Source organism: Bos javanicus, chromosome 1, assembly GCF_032452875.1.
Source record: "Bos javanicus breed banteng chromosome 1, ARS-OSU_banteng_1.0, whole genome shotgun sequence".
NCBI lineage: Eukaryota > Metazoa > Chordata > Mammalia > Artiodactyla > Bovidae > Bos > Bos javanicus.
In genome coordinates, this window is record NC_083868.1 from 97119321 (window position 1) to 97147013 (window position 27693).

The following is a 27693-nucleotide window of genomic DNA, read 5'->3' on the forward strand; positions in this document are numbered from 1 at the left end:
GCGACTTAGCAGCAGCAGCAGGTAATTTCCTAATGCTGATCCAACAGGAGTTGCAGGCAATTATGAACACAGTACTGTTGTGTTTCCATGTGATTTCCACTTCAGGAATTACTGTAAAAAGGGTTCTTACTGTATAATATACCAAAATGTTCTTATTGTGTCAAACCCAGGAATCATTCCATTATCTTTCAATCTTACCTGCTTTCTGTCTGAAAGCAAGAATGCAGCCCAACAAGAAAAGGATGATTGGATGCCTGTTCAAAAACATGTTTCTCTGTCTGTACCCAGTCAATATCCTATTTTAAAATATGAAAGAAATTTATGTCAAACTAGAATGACAGTATCAAAACTATGACAAATTTGTTCTTAGTAATTCTATTACCATAAATGCAATTACTAACTAGGCTAAACATCAAAAGCATTGATAATCATGAAATAATAATTTATATACAAAGAGAAACTACTACCCAGCAAACCTTTCAATATTATTAAAGAGTCTAGCAAACTTTTACAAAGCTCAAGTACTTTCCCTTGATAATAATATGGTTTGAAGTTTATTTTTTTTTTAATCTAATAATCATCAGACAACTTTATATATTTTAAGCAGTCTGAAGCATGTATTTAGAAAAGCAGACTAAAACAATAAGGCACAAACATTGACATCTTTTCTGATATCATACGCTTAAGCCAATGTAATAGTTTAGAGGTAATAAAACATCATTGTGCTTACCTCATCATCATTGACAAGCTCTTTTTTCACAACTTTCATTGCATAAATACGATCTGTTTTTTTTAATCGTACCAACAGTACTTTAGCATAACTTCCTCTTCCTATTACTCGGAGCAAATCAAAGTCCTGAAGACCTAAACTGGAAGAAGCTTTGCCACTTTCCCTGGTGTTCATTGCCTGTTGAGGACATTTATATCAAAGAGCTATACCTGAAGTATTTTGCATAACACAATATACTTCTAACACCTAGATATACATGTAAGATGTTTAAATATTTTCTGATTTAAATTCTTAATTATTTTCTTACATCAACCCAAATGATAGAATCGCACTACTTAAGAGATAGGATAAATTCATGAGTTGAGGTCAGAGGGGTGGTGTTTGGAATGGAGAAGAAGCTGAAACCTGGGAAACTTTAAAAGATGTCTTTAAAAGAATCTGATAATTTTGGGGAATGGAGGCAATGAAGATATAAGCATTAAAAAAAAAAAAATGACACTAACTTTGGTGACCAGGAGATTGGAGGTATCACTGATAGAAAAAGAAAGTGTGAGCACAGGATAAGACTGGCAGAGTTGATGAGATAATGAGCTCAGTTTTTCACACTGAAGTTAGAAGTTACAGTGAGAAGTTACTCATCAAGATAAGTCTGCTAGGAGCTTCATGTATGAAAGCTGAGTTAAAACTACAGGCAGAAAGCAAGCATGAGGCAGCTCAGCTAATGTAAAACATTCTTATTTACACAATATCAAGCCTTCTTTGGAATGACAGTCAGCCCTGTAAATCATTCAGAACCAGAAACTTAGGCTTCTGATTCTTCACAAAGAAGACTAAAGATAATCTTTTATTAGATGCCTGCAAAATTCTCAGCATACAACCAACAGATGTACGCATGAGAATTAAGTGTGAATTCTCTGAAGTGAAGAGTATAAACAAAAGCAAGGAGCAACTTTTCAGAAAGATAAACTAGTAAGCACCAATTGGGTGGGAGGGAAGTATTATGAAAACTGAAGGAGAATGATGATTCAAAAGAAAATGCAGAAATAATAATGTGACTTGGGAAACAAGGATAAATGAACAGGAGTGAAAGAAACCAGATTAGGGCAGATTAAGAATGCAGAAAATGGTAAAAAAGATAAAGCAATGTATAGACTAAGTATGGTTAATAGGAAACCATAAAAGAGAATCAAATGGAGTGAAGGTAACAGTTTCTTCACATAAACAATAATAAGTCTGAATGAAATGACAGAAGCCAGAAAACAGTGGAAAGTCACCTTTTAAAGGGCCCAAACCTCCCTCACCCCCGATGTTCTACAATCCTAAAGCCTGAAAAATAGCCTTCAAAATGAAAGTGAAAGAAACACATTTTCAGACAAACAAAAACTAAGGAAATCCATCACTAGTTATTCTCACTAAAGGAAACACTGAGTTTTTCAGGAAGAAAGATGATCTCATATGGAAGCAGACACACAGGAAGGACACAGAACAAAAGAATAAGATATGGATAAACCAAAGTAAGGACTGGCTGTTCAGAAACACTAACACACACATGCAGAATTTTAAAATAGGACAGAAAAAGCACTAAAGGCAAGAAGTGAGCATGAGTGAATTTAAAGTGCCCTAAGGTCCTTGATATCCTGGAAAATGGTAAACATATTATTAATAATCTGTACTGAATTTAAGTAAGTTAAGGGTGTAAGATGCAATCCCTATAACAACTAGTAATAAAACAGCAAAAGAATGTCAAACAAACTAAAAGAGATACAAGAAACTGGGATAGGAGACTAAACAGGTAACCAACAGATGTGCTTCAAAACAGTACAGGAGTGAGAGAAGTGAAAGTCGCTCAGTCATGTCCGACTCTTTGCAACCCCATGGACTACAGCCTGCCAGGCGCTTCTGTCCATGAAATTCTCCAGGCCAGAATGCTGCAGTGGGTAGCCGTTTCCTTCTCCAGGGGATCTTCCCAACCCAGGGATCAAACCCAGGTTTCCCAAATTGCAGGCAGATTCTTTACTGCCTGAGCCACCAGAGAAGCCCAAGAATACTGGAACGGGTTGCCATTCCCTTCTTCAGGGGATCTTCCTGACCCAGGATTGAACCTGGGTATCCTGCATTTTCAGGCAGATTCTTTACCATCTAAGCCAAAGGGAGTGAGAGAAGCTGGTAGACAAAACATGTACAGACAATTGTTTTAACTGGGTAATGGACACAGGGGGTTGTTATAGTATTCTGTTTACTTTTATTGATACTTGACATTTTCCATAATAAAAAGGTAACCCAGAGTAAAACATAATACCACTTATCAAACAATGGAAAGAGAAAAGGAGGAGGCAGTATACTAGTTTGGGTGCTAGTGTAAAGAACCTGCCTGCCAATGCAGGAGATGTAAGACATGGGTTCGATCCCTAGGTGGGGAAGATCCCCTGGAGGAGGGGCATGGCACCCCACTCCAGTATTCTTGCCTGGAGACTCTCAAGGACAGAGGAGCCAGGTGGGCTACAGTTCATAGGGTCGCAAAGAGCCAGACACAACTGATGCGACTTAGCACAGCACAACACAGTATACTAGTTTAAACCTTTCGTGGCCAGAAGTATATAAAGTTGAAAAACCTGAAAAAGAAAGGGATAAACACGTTGTGGACACAACTAGAAAAGATTAAAAAAGGTTGTTTCTCAGAAGTCAAAGTGGGAGTGAAACGTGTGAGGCATGCTAAATCTTACCATAAGCTTTTTTTAAAAAATTGGTTATCATTTTAATTCAACATTTTAAATTAAACTGTTTAAAAAACTGATGAACTGTTTAACAGTCAGAAAAAAAGATGGGCAGTTAAGATGTTTAATTATTTATACTTTAAATAAACCATTAGTCTGTAAAATGGAAGGATCGAGATTTTTAAACAATACTACCAAGTATTTTGAAACACCATTCTTAAGTACATTATAATTTTTAGATTATGCTACCTTAAAATGAAAATAAGTTATCCCACCACACCAGACTGTTTGATTTAAATGATTTTAGTAATTTAATTAACAAATTAAATCAGAATAAAACTCTAGAATCATTAAAAATCATCCCTATATTTTTCCAGTATGACCTAAAATTTAAGCAAGTCAATCTGTCATGGTTTTAAACTGTCACGTGTTATTAAAAAGCTGATGACATAATGTACCATAAGACTAATTATCTTACCTCCTTTTCTTCACCAACTTGGTCCAAACTCTCATGACTTGAAGGATTATATGGAATTACTAAAAACCCAATCCCAAACATTTAAAAAAAAAAAGAAGAAAAACACAGTACACATTAACTAAGTTACACAAAATTTTCTCATTTAATTTTTCTTACTTTTTATTTTTCAATAATTGTTCATCATTTAAAACTGAATATCTGTCCTATTAATAACAAATTATACATAAATATCAGTTAAATTCTAATCTCTAATGAGGGTAAAGAGAACAAACCAATCAATAGCGACTACTGATTTTAACAAACACTTTTGCTATTTTAAAATATATTTTTCTTCTTTACAAATTCCTTCTAAAAGGGTAACCCTCTAAACCCTATTTAATTATATTAGTATGACTGAGACATAAGAGATGGAGGGTCTCTAGTTTAGACTAGATTGGATTCCAGGTTTCTATTCCTTAAAGCAGCTGGGGCCAAAAAAACCTACATTTCATATAACTAGCTTCTTCCATGAAGAAGATGCCACATTCTGTCCTTCTAGAAAAAGTCCCTTTTTCTTGATTCATCCCAGATCAGGCTGCCACGTCCCATGTAATTGCTCTCCAAATTTCTCAGAGACATACTAAAGGTTTTGTATCTACTAGACATTTGAACTCACATGATCTTTCTTGAATTTTTGATACAGCATCTCTGTATCTTTTACATCATTTCTTCATCTCATAATAGAGTTTTATTTTAAAATGTCACTTGAATAGAGTCAACAGTCCACAAAATCAATACGTCTTCATTACTTAAAAAAAAATAGATTTGGTATATAAAGAGGTCTCAAAGAAATTTATCGGAATTAAAGGAAACAGTCATTTGCTGTAGTTTACATAGTTGTCTTTTAAAAATGCCAAACATATATGTTAAATACTGTGATTGATGTTAAATCCCCAAAATATGGTTACATGGAGAAGGAAATGGCAACCCACTCCAGTGTTCTTGCCTGGAGAATCCCAGGGACGGCAGAGCCTGGTGGGCTGCCATCTATGGGGTCGCAGAGAGTCGGACACGACTGAAGTGACTTAGCAGCTTAGCAGCATGGTTACTTAGCTTTTATTTGGTAAGAATATAAATGTCTTTACATTTAGGCAAAAGATTCACATACAGAAGTCTTTAGGTGACACTTTCTTAATGAGCAGTAGCTTGTGCCACCGTCATTCTTACCTGTCTGTGCGTGGTCTGAGTGCATGGATGACTGGTCCATGGGCATCATTGGTTCCTACAATCATTTCCAAAGACATAGTAACTTAGTGGACTCTTATCAAATATCAATACTTCCATAAATCCAGAAACAATATCATTTTGATGAGACACAGCATATTAAAATTTAAATTTGAAATGTAACTTAGTAAGGATTATACTACTATATACAATTTATTTTTAATTGTATTACATGAAACAATACAACATTCCTATGAATGAGGTAATGTTAGCCACATTTTACAGATCGCAGAAAAACCAAAATTAATTTCAGTACCTTTTAAATCCTTCTGCATTTATGAACTCACACAAGTCATTCCATTGACTAAGAATACTCAAGAATATATCAGTAATCTGGATAAATTATTTTCACAATTTCTGGCTTTCTGCTGTTGTTAAGATTGGCTTTCAACCTCTCTAACCATAAATCCATTTGTAAACTTTTTTGAACTAGCTAAATAACGTTACTATCAATGAGCTACCAGTTAAAACCTACTTTCACAATGTCCAGAGCAGGTACTAAGAATAAATATGTTATAATCATTCTAAAACAGTGGTCCCCAACCTTTTTGACACCAGGGACTGATTTTGTGGAATACAATTTTTTCACAGACCCAGCATGTGAGGGTTTTGGGATGATTCACACTCATTACATTTATTGTGCACTTTATTTCTATTAATATTACATCAGCTCCACCTCAGATCATCAGGTATTAGATCAGGCATTAGGAGCCTGGGGACCCCTGTTTAAAAGACAACTTAGAAAGACAAATGCAGCATTTCGTGCACTCCTGGGTCCCCATGGATCGGCATCCAGTGAGCGGAGCGGAGGGGTGCGGACCACAGACCCAAGGCATGATGGTTACTAACAGACTTCCCACAGTACTTCTTCATTCCATGTGGACTCCTTCAAGGGCAGTGGAGCATCACAGCTTCCCTTGAACTTCGCCTGGAATATATAGGTGAACTATAAAGAAGGCTGAGCGCAGAAGAATGGATGCTTTTGAACTGTGGTGTTGGAGAAGACTCTTGAGAGTCCCTTGGACTGCAAGGAAATCCAACCAGTCCATCCTAAAGGAAATCAGTTTTGGGTGTTCATCGGAAGGACTGATGTTGAAGCTGAAACTCCAGTTTTTGGAGAGCTGACTCATTTGAAAAGACCCTGATGTTGGGAAAGACTGAAGACAGGAGGAGAAGGGGATGACAGCGGATGAGATGGTTAGATGGCATCAGCAACTCAATGGACACGAGTTTGGGTAAACTCTGGGAGTTGGTGATGGACAGGGAGGCCTGGCGTGCTGCGGTTCAATGGGGGTTGCAAAGAGTCGGACACGACCGAGCGACTGAATTGAACTGAACTGAACAGAAAAACAAATGCTGTTCAAGGACAATGAAAAAACCCTGATGTTGAAAATCAGATCTGTATTGTGAGCAATGCTTAGAAATCCATGAGTTGACACATAGTATTATGCCTATCATCCCTGTAGTTCCCTCAGTGAAATGTGTTGTGAAAAGCTCTTCCTTCGTGGTATAGATTCATGAAGAAGCTAAATAGCATGAATCCTTTACGTTGACAACTGTGAATTTAAATCTCCTGTGAATCCTATGTGACAAGCACACATACCAACATGATTTATTAGTATTATATCAATATTTTTAGTCCTACTGTATTTCAACTAAAAATGTCACTATACAATGGTACATGAAGTCAAGACATAAAATCAGGGCAAATACAAAATATTCCATCCTTTGAGAAAGGGAGCGAAAAAATAATGTGCTTTGCCTATTGCATTTTTATGTATTAGATCCTTAAGTATTTTATTCACCACACCCAACTGAATGGTTCACAAATGTTTCAGAGAGGAAAGGATTATTTCTCTTTAACAATGAGGAGTTCAAGTGCTCTCAAAGCAAATATCGGACGGTAATCACCATGAAGGACAAAGTTGATTATTGATATTTATATTACTCATTCGTTAGCTTGCCAAAGGTTCTAGATCTGTTACCACATTTTTTTTTTTTTAATAATATCCGCATGTGAAAGTGAATGTGGCTCAGTTGTGCCTGACTCTTTGTGACCCCATGGACTATGCAGTCCATGGCATTCTCTAGGCTAGAATACTGGAGTGGGTAGCCTGTCCCTTCTCCAGGGAATCTTCCTGACCCAGGAATGAAATCGGGGTCTCCTGCATTCAGAAAAATCATGTCCTTTGAATTTCCATTTTACTGTATAGGATCACGGCCACGTGATTACATAAAATTGTTTAGTTTCCTTTACGTTTCTCCTGTTTGATATAGATATCAGCCTTTGGTTCTATCACTAGCATTGCAAGTAAAAAGAAAAAAAAAAAGACAAATGCAGATCTTTTAAAAAATGCTCATCTTTTAATCCAGTAATTCTACTTCTGCAGCCTTAAGGAAATAATAAGATTAATCTACCAGGAAGTTTACTATGATTTTCCTTATAGGAAAATGTAGAAAACAACTCAAATAGGGAACTGGTTAAATAAATTATGGTAAAGACACACAAAAAAATGTGCAAAAAAATGAAGAATATATAGGTACAGAAAGATGAACAAAATATATTGTTCAGCAAGAAAAATGGGTTAGAAAACAGTAAACACAAAGTCTTATTTTTGTTAAAAAGTGTGTAAAAGAACAAGACATAAAAACATTATATGCTTTTTGATGGATAAACACACCACCTTCTATGAAGTAATCTCAAAAAAACTCACAAAAAAACCAAAAATCATAATCTAATCAAACCTCTTCACATTCAACTGTTAACACACAGAAAATAAAGAGGACAGGAGACCATTTTAAACATAACCATGAAGAAGCAAGAGAAAGATTCTGAAACACTTTAAATGATAACACTATTTCTTCTACAATTAAATTATAAGGAAAAGAGAGAGAGAGGGAAGAATCAGTAAATTTAAAAATATCTTAGATGTATCAATTAATTGTAAATATGAATTTAATTTAGATCCTGATTCCTAATGAAAATTATGAAAACAAAATTACAACATTTATGTGACAACCAAAATTTTGAACATTGGCTCGATGGATATTTGACAACTTCACCACCCCCTCACAACCCCCTGGTGGATCCAGGCTGAAGAATCCAGTAGTCCAGTAAGTGCAGATGCAGAGCAAAAAGAGGAATTTGTTTCAAAATACTATAGGATGAAAAAAAAAAAACAACACACCAAAATACTATAGGATGAGTTCAGGCTAACTGGGTATGGGCAGAGATTGGTCGTGAGGTGGTAACTGTTGGAGCTGGATAACTGGTATATGAAAGTTCATTATACTGCTCCATCAGGTCTTATATATGTTTACAAATTTTTTAATATAGAAGGATTTTAAATCTTTATGCATATAAATTTGCATAGCTCTGGAAGAATATGCACCAAATGACCATTACCTTTACATAGTAGATTTAATGGAGGATATTTATTTAAGTTTTTTATTCATCTTTTTTCTATGATGAACACGTTTTAATTTCATATTTAAAATAGAAAGTGAAAAACAAAAATTTTAAGTGCAAAAGCTTCCCCATTATCTCACACTTCACATAGCAAACAGGAAGCCTCTGACTCTTCTCACCTGCTTTATGCTTAGTACAGATGCTACAATAATGGGAGCTTAGACTGAAGAGTAGCTAAAAGAAGAAAAACATAGCTTTTAAATGATTCTCCTTACATTTTTCTAATTTAGACCAAAGGATTTTACAGCAGGTCAAACAAAGAAGTTAACCATATCCTATAAACAAATTTGTAGTAATCTAATTCCAAATTCACAATATGTTAACTGTACTCCTAAAGTGTTCCTAGTCACATTCTGTAACAACACTGTTGAGCTTTGATTCCTTAACGTTCCCCTGTTTTAGTCTTATGTTCTAGCAGAGTTATAAAAAATCCTCTATCAAAGAAAAATTAGACAATGGTGTCTTACCGGTGGCAACGAATGCCGCCCACATTCAATTGTGACAAGTTTGTGGCACTTCTTATGAACCAGGAGCTTGCAGTTGATACACTTATATCCTTGACGTCCAAGTCCCCAAATTCGGTCAGTGCAGATGGCACAGTGCGCACGCTGGAGAGATTAATTCAACAGTATTTTTTTAAAATTAACAAAAAACACATCATAAACTTTCCCAACAGTTTGCTCATAGAACAGTGAAATAAGTAGTTTTCTTCTCTAACTCAAATTCCTTCATCATACACAACTTAAAGCTATGATGGTCATGGGAAATAAACAGAAAATAGAGCTTGTTTTAAAGAGACAGTGAAATTTGTAACCATGATGTTTCCTAAGTCCATGGATTTTCAGTCTTTTTCTAATTAGGTTCAGAGTAATGAAAATAGGAAAAGTGAATTAAACTTGAAAAACATGGCAGAAAACCTGTGCAAGGACTCTCAAGCAAACATAAACCTTCTAGACTGTTCAGAGGTCAAACATGTCTTATGCAGCAACATCTAAAGTGACTTTTCACTTCAAAACTTTTAAAATATCTCTGCAACTGGGAATAGGAATTTGGGAACCTCAGGTGGTGGCTTCTATTACATTAATGAACTGAGAACTCAGCACAGTTAGAATGGAAATGGAATCCATATATTTGTAGTTGTCAAGAGTAGGTAAAAACATGGACTTCTGGAGAAAGACTGCTTTCAAACCTTGGCTCTGTCACTTACTAGCTGGGTTATCTTGGGCAAGTTATTTGACTATTTTGCACCTCAGTTTCTTCATCTCTAAAACGGAAAATAGGGACTCCCCTGGTGGTCCAGTGGTTAAGACTCTGTGCTTCCACTGCAGGGGGCACGGGTTTGATCCCCAGTTGCAGAACTTAAGATCCCTTAAGCTGAGTGGAGCGGTACATGTCAAGCATTCAGAAGAGTGCATGGTACATAGTAAAAACTAGGTAAGTGTCTGCAAAGATCATTTTCTAAAACAGAGAAAACTAGAGAAAAAAACCCAATAGTAAATGGTCTGCAAACTAAACCTTGCTTATTTTTTAGCTGTCTTGCATTATATTCAAAATATCCAGTTTTCTTACGGCTATGGTAATCATATAACTAATCATTCAATCTGGAACATTTTTAAGAGTCAAGAGATGCTATTAAAAAGTACTTCAAGATAGCAAATGCACTACACTGGGCAAACTGGGAATTATAGGTCACCCTACTGGTGACTCAGGCAGTAACGAATCTGCCTGCAGTGCAGGAGCCTCAGATTCCTGGGTCGGGAAGATCCCCTGGAGAAGGGAATGGCAACCCACTCCAGTATTCTTGCCTGGAGAATTCCATGGACAGAGGAGGCTGGCGGGCTACAGTCCATGGAGTTGCAAAGAATCGGATGTGACTGAGCAACTAACTCTTTACTTACTCCTTTAGAAGGGAGTAACAGTAGAGAGGAAAAAAACAGATTTCTCCAATTATCAACATTCAGCAAACTAAGGTTTACCCTGTTGAAACGCTTGGCTTGAAAAGTGTGTCCATTTGCACAATAAAGCTTTCTCCAGCGGCGTGCACCTCGTCTGTAAATGGATTCTAAACAGAGATTAAAAGTTTTTAAAAAAAGAGCAAGTGTGATTATAAGTCATTTTATATAAAGTCTATGACTTTTTATGATATTCACTACAAAAAAAATATATTGATTAAAAACCTGAAAGTGAAAAAATAAAATAGATTCATCAAGAGATCAGATGAAAATAAAGCCCATGGAGTATAAATATTTGAAAAACTATTACTGCTTTTCTGTTATTTTTTCCCTTTTAATTTTGAAAAAATTGTAAGCCCACAGAGAAGTTGAAAGAATAGAACAATAAAATGCCTTCATCTTTCAACCACATTTATCAGTTACAATCACTTTGCCACATTTGCTTTCTTCTCTATTTACACATACACTTTTTTAATGAATCATTTAAAAATAAATTGCAGACATCGTAACAGTTCACCTTTAAATATCCAAGTATCCACGGCCTGAGATTAAAGACACTCCCCCTAATTCTATTTGACCACAATACCATTACGGTGTCTTAGAAAGTTAACATTAATTCAGTAACATCTAATATACAGTTCATATGCAAATTTCCCATTTGCCTGAAAAGTATCTTTCAGTTTTCTTTTTCTCTCCGGGATCCAGTCAAGATTTAGGCATTGCATTTCGTTACTATACCTTTTCTGTCTCTTTAATATATGCTAAACCAATCACTCTGTCTCATTTACTGTTGTTTGTTTTTTATCATGTTGAAAAAGTTTAGGCAGCTGTTTTATCTTAAGTCCTACACTCTGGATTTGTCTGTTTCCTGACTAGACTCAAATCTAATACAGATCTGTAACACTTCCCACATATTAAATACTTTTAGCAAAAATAACACATAGGCGATGTGTATTTCTTACTGCATCACATCAAGGAATATACAAATGTGAGATTGTTGACTCCTACAAGGTATTCAATCACTCTATTAAAGACAGTGATGGCTAGTTTTCTTCGTTTTATAAGTATAGTACTGTATAACGAACATTTTGTAACCACAAGAATATTCTCTTCCACAACAATCTTTCATTCAATGGCTTTTATATTTTTAAATACTCTAAATACTTTCCCTAAACAAACTAAGAGGTTCCATGAGATCAAATCAACTCTACCAGTGTAATTTTGGTTAAATCAATCACTATTACATATATTTCCTATTTAGTCATTCCACAGTAATAGAAATACTGTGGAGAGTCCATTAGCTTTCTAAACTCATTTTAAAGCAAATATAGCACTGGGTCTATTATTTAAAATTAATAAAGAATAAAACAGGTAAAATGCTCTGAAATAGAAATCCTGAGAAGCATAATGTGTGTGCTGTCCACCAGGCTCTTCGGTCTATGGGACTTTCCAGGCAAGAATACTGGATTGGGTATTCTTATTCCAGGCAAGAATACTGCATGGGTTGCCATCTCCTCCTCCAGGGGATCTTCCCCACCCAGGGACTGAACCCCCACCTCCTGTGTCTCCTGTACTGGCAGGCGAATTCTTCACCTCTGAGCCACTAACATGCGTGTGTGTTAGTCAGGCGTAGTCACGTCCGACTCTCTGGGACCCCAAGGACTGGGACCTGCCAGGCTCCTTTGTCCGTGGGATTCTCCAGGCAAGAACACTGGAGTGGGTTTCCATTTCCTTCTCCAGTAGATCTTCCCAACCCAGGGATCAAACCTGGGCCTCCCACCATTCCAAGCAGATTCTTTAACATTTGAGCCACCAGGGAAACCCTAATACAGAACCTCAAATATGTATGCTTTTATTTTTAATTATTTATTTTGTTAGGAATAACCAAAGAAGAAAGTTTGTTACTATCTTAAACTAAGAGTATCTTATTTAAGAAACTTTCATGAACTATACAACTTGATATATCTCAGATTTAAACATGTTAATGTTGTCTAGGAATTAAAAGAGCCACCTAAAAAAGGAGATCACCTTAACGGTTATCAATTTTCCTTCATGCTCTAGTTTAGTAATATTAATTATACCAAGGAGGAGTATATCAAAATCTCCACCAGCAAATTTTAAAGTGGCAATGTGAGCATGAAATATAATGAAAAGTTAGGAAATGACATTTTATCTGGGAAGTGTACTACAGACTCATAATAGATTTGGACCCATGGGGTTGTGCAAGCAAGACTTGCTACAATGACAAGACTTTCAAAACTCTCACCTGGACAAAGAGAGGACAGCTGCTTTTCCAACACCTCTGTGAAGGCAGCCCATGCTGGCTGTAACCCATCTGCCACCGGAAATCCAGTAAAATACTCCTAGCTGAACCCAAACCTAAGTGTTTCACTATTCCTTCAGAGCCCTACCTACTCCTTATATTTCCCCACCTTCCTATTAAGTTGTTATTGTTGTTCAGTCACTAAGTCGTGTGCGACTCTTTGCGACCCCATGGACTGTAGCCCACCAGGCTCCTCTGTCCATGGGGTTTTCCAGGCAAGAATACTGGAGTGGGTTGCCGTTTCCTTCTCCAGTCTATAAAGTACACAGCCACAACTCTATATAGAAACACCTAGTTCTTTAATTTTTCCTTTTTACCAAGTTGCATAAAGAGTTACAGAATTAAAAGTTTAGAGCTATTTCACTTAATAGAAAACAAAACATTTACCACTATTCCTTCTAAAGTCATGGATATGTGCAGAAACCACAAATAAAAATGGGTTCTTTAATATCTATAACCTATAAATTATACCATATATCAAAAGTAATAACGTGATAAAAATCACTGCAGATGGTGATTGCAGCCATGAAATTAAAAGACGCTTACTCCTTGGAAGGAAAGTTATGACCAACCTAGATAGCATATTTAAAAGCAGAGACATTACTTTGTCAACAAAGGTCCGTCTAGTCAAGGTTATGGTTTTTCCAGTGGTCATGTATGGATGTGAGAGTTGGACTATAAAGAAAGCTGAGCATCAAAGAATTGATGCTTTTGAACTGTGGTGTTGGAGAATACTCTTGAGAGTCCTTTGGACTGCAAGGAGATCCAACCAGTCTACCCTAAGGGAAATCGGTCCTGGGCGTTCATTGGAAGGACTGATGTTGAAGCTGAAACTCCAATATTTTGGCCATCTGATGCAAAGACCTGACTCATTTGAAAAGACCCTGATGTTGGGAAAGATTGAAGGCAGGAGGAGAAGGGGACAACAGAGGATGAGATGGTTGGATGGCATCACTGACTCAATGGACATGAATTTAGGTAAACTCCGGGAGTTGGTGATGAACAGGGAGGCCTGGCGTGCTGCGGTTCATGGGGTCCCAAAGAGTTGGACACAACTGAGCGACTGAACTGAACTGATACGTAAGCTTGCATTTTCAAATTCCATCAGACTAAAGAGTTGTCTGACTCTTTCAGCTCATCTCATTAATGTTAAGCAGTGGATTAGATATTCAAAAGAAAGTCCCATAGCAGTCCCTAAGGATTCATGATAAAGTATTTAGAGGTAAAGTGTCATGTCAACTACTTACTCTAAAATGATACAGCAAAAAAATAAAAATAAGTGTTTGTTGTGTATATACATGTATGTATATGTGTGCACAGATACACAGATAAAGCAAACATAGAAAATGTTAATAACTGGTGAATCTAGGTAAAGGATATATGGGTATCTTTGTTTTCAATGTTTCTATGTTTTTTAAACTTCTCCTAGGGTTTGAAAATTTCCAAAATTAAAAAACAAGAAATGACTTATAATGAACTTAATTTTCCTTTCAAATGCACAATAGACGATTATTAGTAAGTTGTAATCAAAAACTACCTGCTTTTTTTTTTTAACTGCCTGATTTTGATCTAGCAAAAGTAGAGAATTTAGGCAGTGTGCTAATCTATTCTCAATTAGACTTAAGAATGGAAAAGAAAAGAAATTAATTAAAAGTTCTAGTTCTGATTTCATTTCACTTGTGCCATTTTATCATAAATAACTCTACTCAAAGGTATGATGTAGATAAATACTTACTATCTTCCCCTGGACAGGGCATTCCAGGACGTTCTGGTACACAAGGGAATACTGAAAGACAACAAATTAAAATTAATACAGCATGTTTAAAAACATACAAATTATACAGAATTTTAAATTAAAAAATCATATAAGTTGATCAAAATGTCAAGAGCCTCTCGTGACATAAGGTATTTTAGTATATGGTCAGTATGATTTTTGGAAGGGATCCATTTTACCAAGGCTATAATGAAAGAAGTTCTTATTAAAGCACCATCCATAAATAATGTATTAGAAGCTCAAATTACTCATTCCTGTCCCTATTACATCACCAACTGACTTTTTTGTCATAGAGAAGTCATTAACTATTTCCTTAAATCTTTATTGTAGTAACAAATCTTCTAGGATGAAGAATTAAAATTGCAAGATGTATTCAAATATAAACATAAGCCACGATAGTTTTTAAAAGATGTATATACTAAACTTCATTGAAAACCATACCCAAATACAAAAACATAAGCTTTGTCTAAGGAACGACACATCCATAAACATGCTAATTCAAAACATTCTTAAAGAGAATATAATGAAACAGCACATTTATGAACATTTAGTCAACTCTTTGTGATGTACAAAAAGGACGTGGTTTAGAACACAGAATATGGGAAGCACAGTTTCTGAAATATTTTTAAAAGTTGAAATGTAAGCTAACTTCTGAAAACAGATCGTGATACAGCATAAAAAGCAACAACACTTAAACTGCTCAAGACTATGGATCCATAATTTCTTTAAACATCCACTGTAGTTTTATTCTAGAAAGAGACGATCAAAGAATGACTTCTAAAGTTCTTCCAGGATCTCAATAAATTAGAGTGTAAAAACTTTGGGAGTTACTATGTCAAATTCCTAAGGAAGACAAAAATCAAACTTGTTTTTTAAGAAAACACACTGTAAAGGAAAGTACAAAGGAATGACAACAAGGTAATGAAATGAGTCATTACACTGAAGGGAGATGTGTGTTTGTTTCAAGTTTTAAAGAGTTCCTTAGGTTTGGTCTCCTAAGGCTCCCAAAAATGTTATATGAAATACTGCTAATGTATTACAATTATATTAATCATATTAAGTGGGTTCTACATGACATAAAAAATTTGAGGGGCAGGATGGCAGAATGAAAAGAACAGGTTTGGGATGAAAATATCTGGATATACAACCCAGGTCTACAGTGTACCAGTTACGTGACGGCTGAGTTTCAGCCTCTCTTTCTATACCCCTGCCCACCTCTGAGGCTTGTTGACCTTTAACACATTAAAGTGTATGGTAACTACGTAAACAGTTTCACGGTTAACCCTTAAACAAAAGAAAGAACATTTAAGACATCTTACTTCTGGAAATTATTATTTGAATACATTACAAAACTGCAAGAAGATGACTTAGGTTCTGCTGGGCACTTGATTCTTAAATTGTATTCTAAAATTTTGCTGTGCAACACTGATATGATCACAGTTTAATATCCAGGAAGGCATACGCAAATAAGAAATTTCCCAAGATTATAGGAAGAGTAAGAAATGACTACTCCTTACCATGAATCAACAGTTCAGAATCCTTGTTTAGTTCATAAAGCCTAAAGGCTTCTTCTAACTCCAACTGAGATGATACTGTACACGGGTCTCCTAAAAAATATAAAAAGGAAAAGTAAAGCTCATATTTTAAATCCTCTAAATGTGATTAGTAAATAATTTCTACTACATAAAATCTTGAGGAGAAACAATTACATACACACAGAGAAATATTTAACAAGGACAACTGTTTAGATATTTATTTAGATAATTCTATTCTCTGAAGCAGGTAATGTAACTTCCACTCCAATTTCTACAAAATATTAAATGAGGCTCATAGATACAAACTTTATATATATATAACCATTTAATTCTTAACAATATTTATATTCAAAATATAGCAAATCGAATCTACCCTAATCACATTTTAGATTGTCACTGCAATATGATTAATGGCCAGGGATAATTTACTTGTTTCTTTAAAAGAGGAAGTGAAAATGATTCTATCGACACATGAGGTCTCTAGTCATTTTGTCAAATTTATCTTTTACTTGAGAGCATTCTCAAGAGGCTCACAGAAAGGAAGAACAACTATTAAAGTACTCTGGACTGAAGAGCGTTCCTGCTTGATTGCTTTTAAACGTCAGTTCAGTTCAGTTGCTCAGTTGTGTCCGACTCTTTGTGATCCTATGGACTGCAGCACGCCAGGCTTCCCTGTCCTTCACCAACTCCTGGAGCTGGCTCAAACTCATGTCCATTGAGTTGATGATGCCATCCAACCATCTCATCCTCTGTCATCCCCTTCTCCTCCTGCCTTCAATCTTCTCCAGCATTGGTTTTTTCCAATGAGTCAGTTCTTCACATAAGGTGGCCAAAGTATTGGAGTTTCAGCTTCAGCATTAGTCCTTCCAGTGAATATTCAGGACTGATATCCTTCAGAATTGACTGGTTTCATCTCCTTGAGGTCCAAGGGACTCTCAAGAGTCCTCTCCAACATCACAGTTCAAAAGCATCAATTCTTTGGCGCTCAGCTTTCTTTATAGTCCAACTCTCACATCCATACATGACTACTGGAAAAACCACAGGTTTGACTAGACGGACCTTTGTCAGCAAAGTAATGTCTCTGCTTTTTAATATACTGTCTAGGTTTGTCATAACTCTTCTTCAAAGGAGGAGGCGTCTTTTAATTTCATGGCTGCAGTCAGCATCTGCAGTAATTTTGGAGACCAGAAAAAAGTCTGTCACTGTTTCCATTGTTTCCCCATCTATTTGCCATGAAGTGATGGGACTGGATGCCATGATCTTTGTTTTTTGAATGTTGAGTTTTAAGCAAGTTTTTTCACTGGTGTTATCAATCACCTAGAGCCAGACATCCCAGAACGTGAAGTCAGGTGGGCCTTAGGGAGCATCACCACAAACAAAGCTAGTGGAGGTGATGGAATTCCAGCTGAGCTATTTCAAATCCTAAAAGATAATGCTGTTAAAAGTGCTGCACTCAATATGCCAGCAAATTTGGAAAACAGCAGTGGTCATAGGACTGGAAAAAAATCAGTTTTCATTTCAATCCCAAAGAAAGGCAATGCCATTGAATGTTCAAACTACCACACAATTGCACTCATCTCACATGCTAGCAGAATAATGCTGAAAATTCTGCAAGCGAGGCTTCAACAGTACATGAACCATGAACTTCCAGATGTTCCAGCTGGATTTAGAAAAGGCAGAGGAACCAGAGATCAGACTGCCAACATCTGTTGAATCATCAAAAAAACAAGAGAGTTCCAGAAAAACATCTACTTCTGCTTTATTGACTACGCCAAAGCCTTTGACTGTGTGGGTCACAGCAAACTGTGGAAAATTCTTAAAGAGATGGGAAAACAAGACCACCTTACCTGCCTCCTGAGGAATCTGTATGCAGGTCAAGAAGCAACAGTTAGAACCGGACATGGAACAACGGACTGGTTCCAGACTGGGAAAGGAGTACGTGAAGGATGTATATGGTCACTCTGCTTATTTAACTTATATGCAGAGTACATCATGCATAATGCTGTATCATCATGCATAATGAATTACAAGACTGGAATCAAGATTGCTGGGAGTAATATCAATAACCTCAGATATGCAAATGACACCACCCTTATGGCGGAAAGGGAAGAGGAACTAAAGAGCCTCTTAATGAAAGTGAAAGAGGAGAGTGAAAAAGCTGGCTTTTAAATATAAATGCACAGTTTAGTAAACTTACACACAGAGAGGGGAAGAAAGAAACAGCTCCCTTAGTCAACCGCCAATGAACTGAATCATCCCCCTGTATCATGGCATTCCTCAATGAAAAAGTCATTTTGAATATAGGTGGGGCCTGACCTGGGTCCTGCACGCTGCCATTCTTTTGCTCATTCTTGTGGTTACACCAAGAGATGCCATCAACCCGGTCCAAACCTCAGTCACTCACAGCAGGGACCGGTCTACTACTTGAGAGAGAAAAATGACGTGATCTCCTTCCCTTCTGACTCAAAGAAACGAGTGCCCCTGTTCTTTTCTCCAACTTGGCCACTGAATCCCTCCTTCCTTTTATCTTTTCTAGCAGTTATTCCACTAGTCCTCCCCAGTCTCACTGTTATTTTTTCTTTCCTTCCACTAGCTCTTCTCAGGCAAAGGCAGGTTTGAGTCTCCTCAAAAATTTCTCTCCCGCCCAGGCCGCCATTCATTCTGCAGCCACAATGTAGTCTCAAGAGAAAACTGCAAACTGAGCTGGAAGCAGTGAGTGAAAAGCAACAGAAGCAGGGCAGGGTCTTTGAATTTTGACTTCATACTTTTATATTTTTTAAATTAAAGGTTTATAATCTTTTAGATTTACTAGTAATAACATTTCTTACCATCAAGAGTGACCCACCTTGCTTTCTCTATGTTCCTATCTTCCAAGCATTTCTCCCAATTTTGCTGTCAGGTTTTAGTCCAAACGCTACTAAAACGGCCGTATCTAAGGTCATTAAAGCAGCTGCGGAAATCAATGGCACGTTTTGTCTTTACTCTCGTTGACCTCTCTATACCATCTAACAAAGTTACCCACTGATCATTATAGAAACTCTGTGTCTGGGTTTCTAAAACACCATTCTCCTGGTTTACCAACTCTTCTTTTAACTTTTTAGTTTGGAAATTTTCAAATGTATTACAAAATCCTGTTCCACCAGCAATACTCACTCACTTATTCCCCTTCACCATATCATTCTGAGCAAATCCCTATAATTCTAGATAAAATTTTCTTAATATATTCATAATATCACTATAAACCCATAAAAACTGACAAAAACTCACTATAAAATATCCAAACAATCATAACACTAACCCTAACCCCACCTCAAAAAAACCCACTTCCAATTAAATAGTAATCACTCCCCATTTCCCCCCAACCTCTCCTCCAGCTGTCAGACCTAGGCAACCAGTGACTGATTACTTTCAGTCTCTATAGTTTTGCCTTCTCTGGACACTTCGTATCAGTGGAATCACAAAATATGTGGTCTTTTATATCTAGATATTTTTGCTTGGAATGTTTTCAAGGTTCATCTGTGTTGGTGAGGATGCAGAGAAACTGGAATCCTTATCCACTGCCAGTAGGAATGTAAACTGGTACTGCTGCTTTGGAAAACAGTTGATAGTTCCTCAAAAACTTGAACACAGTTACCATATGACACAGCAATTCCACTCCTAGATGTATATCCAAGAGATATGAAAACATATGTCCACACAGAAAGTTGTAACCAAATATTAATAGCAGCATTACTCATAATAGCCAAAGAATGGAAATAACCCAAATGTCGACCAATTGATGAATGGATAAATAAAATGTGGTATCCATACAATGAACTATTAATCAGTCATTAAAAAAGGATAAGGTATTGATACTTTATATATCATGTCTAGATTAGGCAAATCTGTAGAAACAAGAAGTAGATTCGTGGTTATCTAGGTCTGGGAATTCTAGGGGAAGCAGCTTGGGAAAGACAGTAACTGCTCATGAGCATGGAGTTTCTTATTTGAGTGATTAAAATGTTATAAAATTGATTGTGGTGATGGCTGCACAACTTTCTGCACAAATACAGTAAAAAACACTGAATTGTACATTTTAAATGATAAATTATTTCTAAATAAAGCTGTTAAAAAAATTTAGTGTAGCATTTTTATAAAAGTGAATCCAATAACAATTTAATATTCCAGTCCAAAAGCAAAGTTTGTTTTCACTTGTCTCAAAGAACTAAAGTAATTCTTTTATACAGACTCACTTTCTCAGTTATTTAAATTTCTCCTAATTTGCCATACACATGAAACTGAAAGTCATATAATTATATTCCATTTTAAATATAGGTTTAAAGAAATAACTTGCTTCTACAGAAGTATATTTAAGTGCAGGTCAAAGTTTAAAAAATAGAAAAGCAATGTAAAAGAGAGTAAGAAAACTTCACATTTCAGTAAGTATGCAAATTATTCTTCCAGTTAGACAAATAAGCCAGTTTTAAAAAAATGAAAAACCAGTTGACTAAATTAATTCCAAATAATGAAATAGTCAAAGAATTCAGAAACAGAATGAATCTGAAACATAATTAATGCTTCATTTCTAATTTTCCAGGAGGGAACTGAGATAAATCATATACAATAAATTATGTTCCTAGGAAATGCCTGAGTCCTTATGAAAGGTCTTTAAAAAGCATCAAAAATCCCCCAAAGACATGTCCTACAGTGCTTCACACACAGATTCTCTCCCAGACTCCAAATCCCGTCATTCTTGCATGATTTCAGCAAAATTACTTCTTTAAGCTTTCATTTTCTCCTATGTTAAAACAAGGGCTATTACCTGTATTGCAAGGACAATGGGAAAACTAAAGATCTTATATTAAAAGTGACTCATAGAATGCTTAGTTCATTATAGGTGTGGCTTTTATTAATGCACCTTGATTAAAAGTCATGAGTTGAATTAATCATTTTTAAAGGTAAAATAACCATATTTTTAAAAGTCAGTCTTTCCCTTCTGCTAGACAGTTTTCTTGCTATGCCAATATCTGCTTGCTGTTGGTTGAAATCTAAGTCAGGTCAAGTACCTGCTTTCAGTATGTACCTAGTGATGGATGCTTTTGAATAACCACAAGGAAGTGTGAAAGTAAGTGTTAGTCACTGACACTGTGTATACTCAAATCTACTTTGTTTTTATTGGATTAAATGTTTTTGGTTCAGGTATTACCTTTTCAGGCCAGTTGCTTAATGCCTGATAAAGCAGGACATGTAACTCAGAAGTAAAACATTCCATGCATAGTCATCATGAAACAAAGATGAGACAGAAAGCTATTTTCCAAGGCCCACTCAGTTACTAAAGTCAAATTCATATCCTAAAACAGGCAAATACCTAGAGTGAGATCAGCTTGATTTAATGAATTTCAGTGTAATAAAATCTATATATTAGTCAGCAGGCCTGCTCTTTTTTCAGTGCATCTACATATCCTTTTCACCTATAAAAACAAAGAAATTAGATCAGGGAAACTCAAAGTGTTTGGTAAATATGCAAGATTCAATTATTTATGAGATAACTTCAAGAGGTATAGAACATGACACAGGAATATAACACTAGCTATATTAGATATTTTAGCATATGGCTGAATTCAGTGCCACACATCGGAAAGAACCAACATAGCCTAAAACCAAAGCTGGCAACCTTTAATATTGCCTGAGATAGCACCACCACACTGTTCTTGATCTTGGAGCCTGACATAGATTTACAGATTCACTCGCTGTTCCCACCAAGATGTTACCACTCTCCCCCTCACCCCTCGCTTCTGAATACTGGGTTCAAGACACTGTATGCCACTTATGAAAGTCAGGGCACTCCCTACTCTAAATGGCTACACTGCTTAAAATGAAGACTTGCAAAAATTTTCCAAGAATACTATGGTATTTAGGTGGTCATCCTTTCACTATTAGGCCCAGTCACAGATATAAATAGATTTCTGGTTTCTTGCTTCCTTTTTCTGGGAGGTGGAAATCAGTGGTTCCAGAAGTATGTACTCTCCTATCAAGCTACACACCCTCAACTTCCACTTCTGGAGTAGATAAACTAAAAAGAACTGGATTTAACCCTCTACCTAAAACAAAAGAAAAATTAGACAAAATTAATGACAAAATCGCTTCTCGGGCTTTTGGCTAAGATCAAGTGTAGTATCTGTTCTTATCAGTTTAATATCTGATACGTCCTCTATCCAAGGACAATATATTAAATGGATTTTTGGAGCAGGGAGTTGGAATAGGAGCTTGCTCCATCCACTCCACGTGTTGAAAAAAAAAAATTAATGACAAAAAAGTGGTTCAAGATATTGGAAATCAAGCAATGAAGGATCAGCTATTTCCAAGTAACTTAAATGCATCTCAGAACAAAAATCAGAAACTTTCATATAAACACAAACATATTCAACATCCAATAAGGCAAAAGTCACAATGTCCAGAATCTGATAAACTAAAACCACACATGTGAAGAAGCAGGAAAATATGACCCATAACAGGAGAAAGGTCAATTGAAAGTGACCCCAAACTGACACCAATAAAAGAACTTGAAGACAAGGACATTAAAAGTTATTATATCTGAAAGGTTCAGAAGCAAAGCATGATAAGTACACATGGAAGATATTTTTAAAACACCCAAATTTAATGTCTAGAAATAATGCTACAATGTCTGATATGAAATATGCTTTAGAGGGAATAAGTGGCAGATTAGATATCACAGGAGAAAAGACTGGTGAACTTGAAAACACAGCAACAGAACTATACAAAATGAAATGCAGAAAAAAAGATAGAAAAAGGAAAAAAAAAAAAAGAACAGAGCATCAGTGAGCTTTATGACAAGTTGAAGAAGCCTACTATACATGTAAGTGGAGTCCCTGAAAGAGGAATCTGGCCAAAATTTTTCCAAATTTGATGAAAACTATAAATCCATGGATCCAAGTAGATCAACTATACAAAATGTGTACGAGACAAGAAACATAAAGAAAACTAAACTAAGGCCTATAATTATCAAATTCCTTCATCCAGCAATAAAAAGAAAAATCTTAAAAGCAGTCAAAGAGATACATTACATACAGAGAAACACAGGTAAAGATAACAGCAGATTCTGCATCAGAAACAATGCAAGCGTACGAAACAGTGTACTGAGTGGAAAAAGATTATCAACCTACAATTTACCCAGCAAAATTATTTTTAAAACAAAGGTGATCTAGAGGCAAATTCATAGAGAAATTTGTTGAGACAGAAAGGCAAATTCATCACATCAGATCATATCAGATCAGTCGCTCAGTCGTGTCTGACTCTTTGCGACCCCATGAATCGCAGCACGCCAGGCCTCCCTGTCCATCACCAACTCCCGGAGTTCACTCAGACTCACGTCCATCGAGTCAGCGATGCCATCCAGCCATCTCATCCTCTGTCGTCCCCTTCTCCTCCTGCTCCCAATCCCTCCCAGCAGTATGACCTAAATCAAATCCCTTATGATTATACAGTGGAAGTGAGAAATAGATTTAAGGGCCTAGATCTGATAGAGTGCCTGATGAACTATGGAATGAGGTTCGTGACACTGTACAGGAGACAGGGATCAAGACCATTCCCCTGGAAAAGAAATGCAAAAAAGCAAAATGGCTGTCTGGGGAGGCCTTACAAATAGCTGTGAAAAGAAGAGAAGCGAAAAGCAAAGGAGAAAAGGAAAGATACAAGCATCTGAATGCAGAGTTCCAAAGAATAGCAAGAAGAGATAAGAAAGCCTTCTTCAGTGATCAATGCAAAGAAATAGAGGAAAACAACAGAATGGGAAAGACTAGGGATCTCTTCAGGAAAATCAGAGAGAGATAAGGAACATTTCATGCAAAGATGAGCTCGATAAAGGACAGAAATGGTATGGACCTAACAGAAGCAGAAGATATTAAGAAGAGATGGCAAGATACACAGAAGAACTGTACAAAAAAGATCTTCATGACCCAGATAATCACAATGGTGTGATCACTGACCTAGAGCCAGACATCCTGGAATGTGAAGTCCAGTGGGCCTTAGAAAGCATCACTACGAACAAAGCTAGTGGAGCTGATGGAATTCCAGTTGAACTATTCCAAATCCTGAAAGATGATGCTGTGAAAGTGCTGCACTCAATATGCCAGCAAATTTGGAAAACTCAGCAGTGGCCACAGAACTGGAAAAGGTCAGTTTTCATTCCCATTCCAAAGAAAGGCAATGCCAAAGAATGCCCAAACTACCACACAATTGCACTCATCTCACACGCTAGTAAAGTAAGGCTCAAAATTCTCCAAGCCAGGCTTCAGCAATATGTGAACCGTGAACTTCCTGATGTTCAAGCTGGTTTTAGAAAAGGCAGAGGAACCAGAGATCAAATTGCCAACATCCGCTGGATCATGGAAAAAGCAAGAGAGTTCCAGAAAAGCATCTATTTCTGCTTTATTGACTATGCCAAAGCCTTTGACTGTGTGGATCACAATAAACTGTGGAAAATTCTGAAAGCGATGGGAATACCAGACCACCTGATCTGCCTCTTGAGAAATTTGTATGCAGGTCAGGAAGCAACAGTTAGAACTGGACATGAAACAACAGACTGGTTCCAAATAGGAAAAGGAGTACGTCAAGGCTGTATATTGTCACCCTGTTTATTTAACTTACATGCAGAGTACATCATGAAAAACGCTGGACTGGAAGAAACACAAACTGGAATCAAGATTGCTGGGAGAAATATCAATAACCTTAGATATGCAGATGACACCACCCTTATGGCAGAAAGTGAAGAGGAACTCAAAAGCCTCTTGATGAAAGTGAAAGTGGAGAGTGAAAAAGTTGGCTTAAAGCTCAACATTCAGAAAACGAAGATCATGGCATCCGGTCCCACCACTTCATGGGAAATAGATGGGGAAACAGTGGAAACAGTGTCAGACTGTATTTTTCTAGGCTCCAAAATCACTACAGATGGTGACTGCAGCCATGAAATTAAAAGATGCTTACTCCTTGGAAGGAAAGTTATGACCAACCTAGACAGCATATTGAAAAGCAGAGACATTAGTTTGCCAACAAAGGTTTGTCTAGTCAAGGCTATGGTTTTTCCTGTGGTCATGTATGGATGTGAGAGTTGGACTGTGAAGAAGGCTGAGCACCAAAGAATTGCTGCTTTTGAACTGTGGTGTTGGAGAAGACTCTTGAGAGTCCCTTGGACTGCAAGGAGATCCAACCAGTCCATCCTGAAGGAGATCAGCCCTGGGATTTCTTTGGAAGGAATGATGCTAAAGCTGAAACTCCAGTACTTTGGCCACCTCATGCAAAGAGTTGACTCATTGGAAAAGGCAAATTCATAGAGAGAGGAAGTATAAGAGAGGCCATTACCAGGAACTGGAGGAGGAGAGTAATTGCTTGATGTGTATAGAGGTTTTGTTTGTGATGATTAAAAAGTTCTGGAAGTGAGTAGTGAGAATGGTTGCATGACATTCTGAATGTGCTTAAATGTCACTGAACTGTACACTTTAAAAAGGTCAAATGGCAAAATTTTATATTATATACAGTTTGGCACAATTAAAAAAAAAAAGGAATATACTAGAATAGACCTCAAGCCATAAGGCCTAGGAAAAAAAGAGGGGGAGGAGAGTTTCAAAATACATGCTGAATAACACCACTGATACGAATTTAAAAGCCTATAAAGGGAATTCCCTGGCAGTCCAGTAGTTAAGGCTCAGCACTTTCACTGCCAGGGGTGGAGGGTTAGGAGGGTGGGGGCCAGGTTCAATGCTTGGTCAAGAAACCAAGATCATTCAAAGTGTGCAGCCTGGTCAAGAAAAATAAAATAAAATTAAATTTAAAAACGAAAGTACATAAAAGCACTATACTTTGTCATATATATATATATATAGAGAGAGAGAGAGAGAAATAATGAAAGATTAGTGGTTGCTTGGGGATGGCGGGATAGGAGTAAGAAAACAGCTTAGACTATAAACTTGTCCTATGATAGTAGCTGCCTCTTACAGAGGGAAGGAAGACAATGCAATTGGAGATGGGGATGCCAACAAGAAGGACACATGCTCTCAGAGAGCAGAGCATGTCTGGGAGCCCTGGTGCCCTACTGGGCTCCTATGTCCTTCCTTGTTCAACTCTCAACACATCTCCACTCCACCACTCCAAGGGGTTTCTCTGAGGCGGGTCCCAGCCTGATCCTTTTGCCTCTCAGGCAGCACCACAGCCTGGTATATAAACAGTAGCAGCCAGAATTTACCAGGCACAATGTCTGGAGCATGGAGCTGGGGCAGACGCCAGAGCTGAGAGAACTGCTCGGGATTTCTTAAAGTTAGCTGTCTTCTCATGGGATCCTCTACCCCTGTGAGCACAGGAAGGCTTTCCAGGGACTACCATGCTAGACAGTTTATTAAAGGCATCCTTTTCCTCAACTCCCATATAAACCCCTTTCCAGAAACCATCTGCCTGAGAACATGCCTGGAATGTAGCACCTTACCTCACTAAATTTTCAAATTTTTCTTTTCCTATTTTATTTTTACAAAAGCATATAAAACTACCATATGATCCAGCCATTCCACTTTTAAGTATTTACCCAAGAGAAAAGGAAACATATATCCATTCAAAGACTTGTATGTGACTGCCACAACACTTTTATTTATAAATAGCTTATTATAAACTATTATTTATAATAGCCCCAAACTAGAGACAACCTCAGTGTCCATCAATAGATGAATAGAAAAACAAATTGTGGTACATCCACATGTTGGAATACCACTCGGCAATAAAAAGAAATGAGTTACTGACACATACAACACATGAATCAATAATCATGCTGAGTGAAAGAAGCCAGACACCTGCTCTCAAAAAAAGAGGCACATGTTGTATGATTCTGTCCCTATAAAACCCTAGAAAATGGAAACTAATCTATAGGAACAGAAAGCAGATCATTAGTATCATTAGTTGCCTGGAATGGAGGAGTAGGAGTGAGGAATTGCAGAGCACAAGGAACATTTGGAGATAACAGACATGTTCTCTACCTTGCTTCCCATGATGGTTTCCGTGGTGACAAAATTCATCAAACAGTATGCTTAGAATATGTACAGTTTATTGTATTTTAATTATACCTCAATGAAGAAATTTTTAAAGAAGAAACAAAGGTATGGAAAAGCTAAAAGAATTCATTACCAGTAAACCTCCAATACAGAAATGTTCTCCAGTACAGGAAGTCCTCCAAGCAGAAGGAAAAATACCAGTTACAAAACAAGGTCTGCTCAGAGGTACTTGGATATTTTTACTTATTTATATTGATTTTCATTTTTTAATTTTCAGGTTTGGAATCACAATACTGCTATCTAAATAACTGAAGTTACACTGAATATACATTCAGTCAAAACGTTTTCACTCACCGTTTTTTTCTGATAAAGAATAAGTATGAAGAATGATTTACTATTTTAGTTCTTAACATATCAGCTAAAAT

General features: G+C 36.7%; 1 protein-coding gene and 1 pseudogene across 2 annotated transcripts in view; one reads left to right on the top strand and one right to left on the bottom strand.

Annotated features, from left to right (window-relative positions):
* PRKCI (protein kinase C iota) overlaps positions 1-27693 on the bottom strand; it is a 70798-nt gene that overhangs the window by 20296 nt on the left and 22809 nt on the right. For both annotated transcript variants that reach the window (XM_061416174.1, XM_061416183.1), the window contains 8 exons: positions 16221-16310; positions 14665-14715; positions 10631-10716; positions 9122-9262; positions 5129-5183; positions 3923-3981; positions 731-907; positions 199-296 (listed from right to left, as the gene is read on the bottom strand). In XM_061416174.1, coding sequence (XP_061272158.1) covers positions 199-296; positions 731-907; positions 3923-3981; positions 5129-5183; positions 9122-9262; positions 10631-10716; positions 14665-14715; positions 16221-16310 — 757 coding nt within the window. The remainder of the gene's footprint in view (positions 1-198; positions 297-730; positions 908-3922; positions 3982-5128; positions 5184-9121; positions 9263-10630; positions 10717-14664; positions 14716-16220; positions 16311-27693) is intronic.
* LOC133255442 (U2 spliceosomal RNA) lies at positions 22357-22536 on the top strand (annotated as a pseudogene).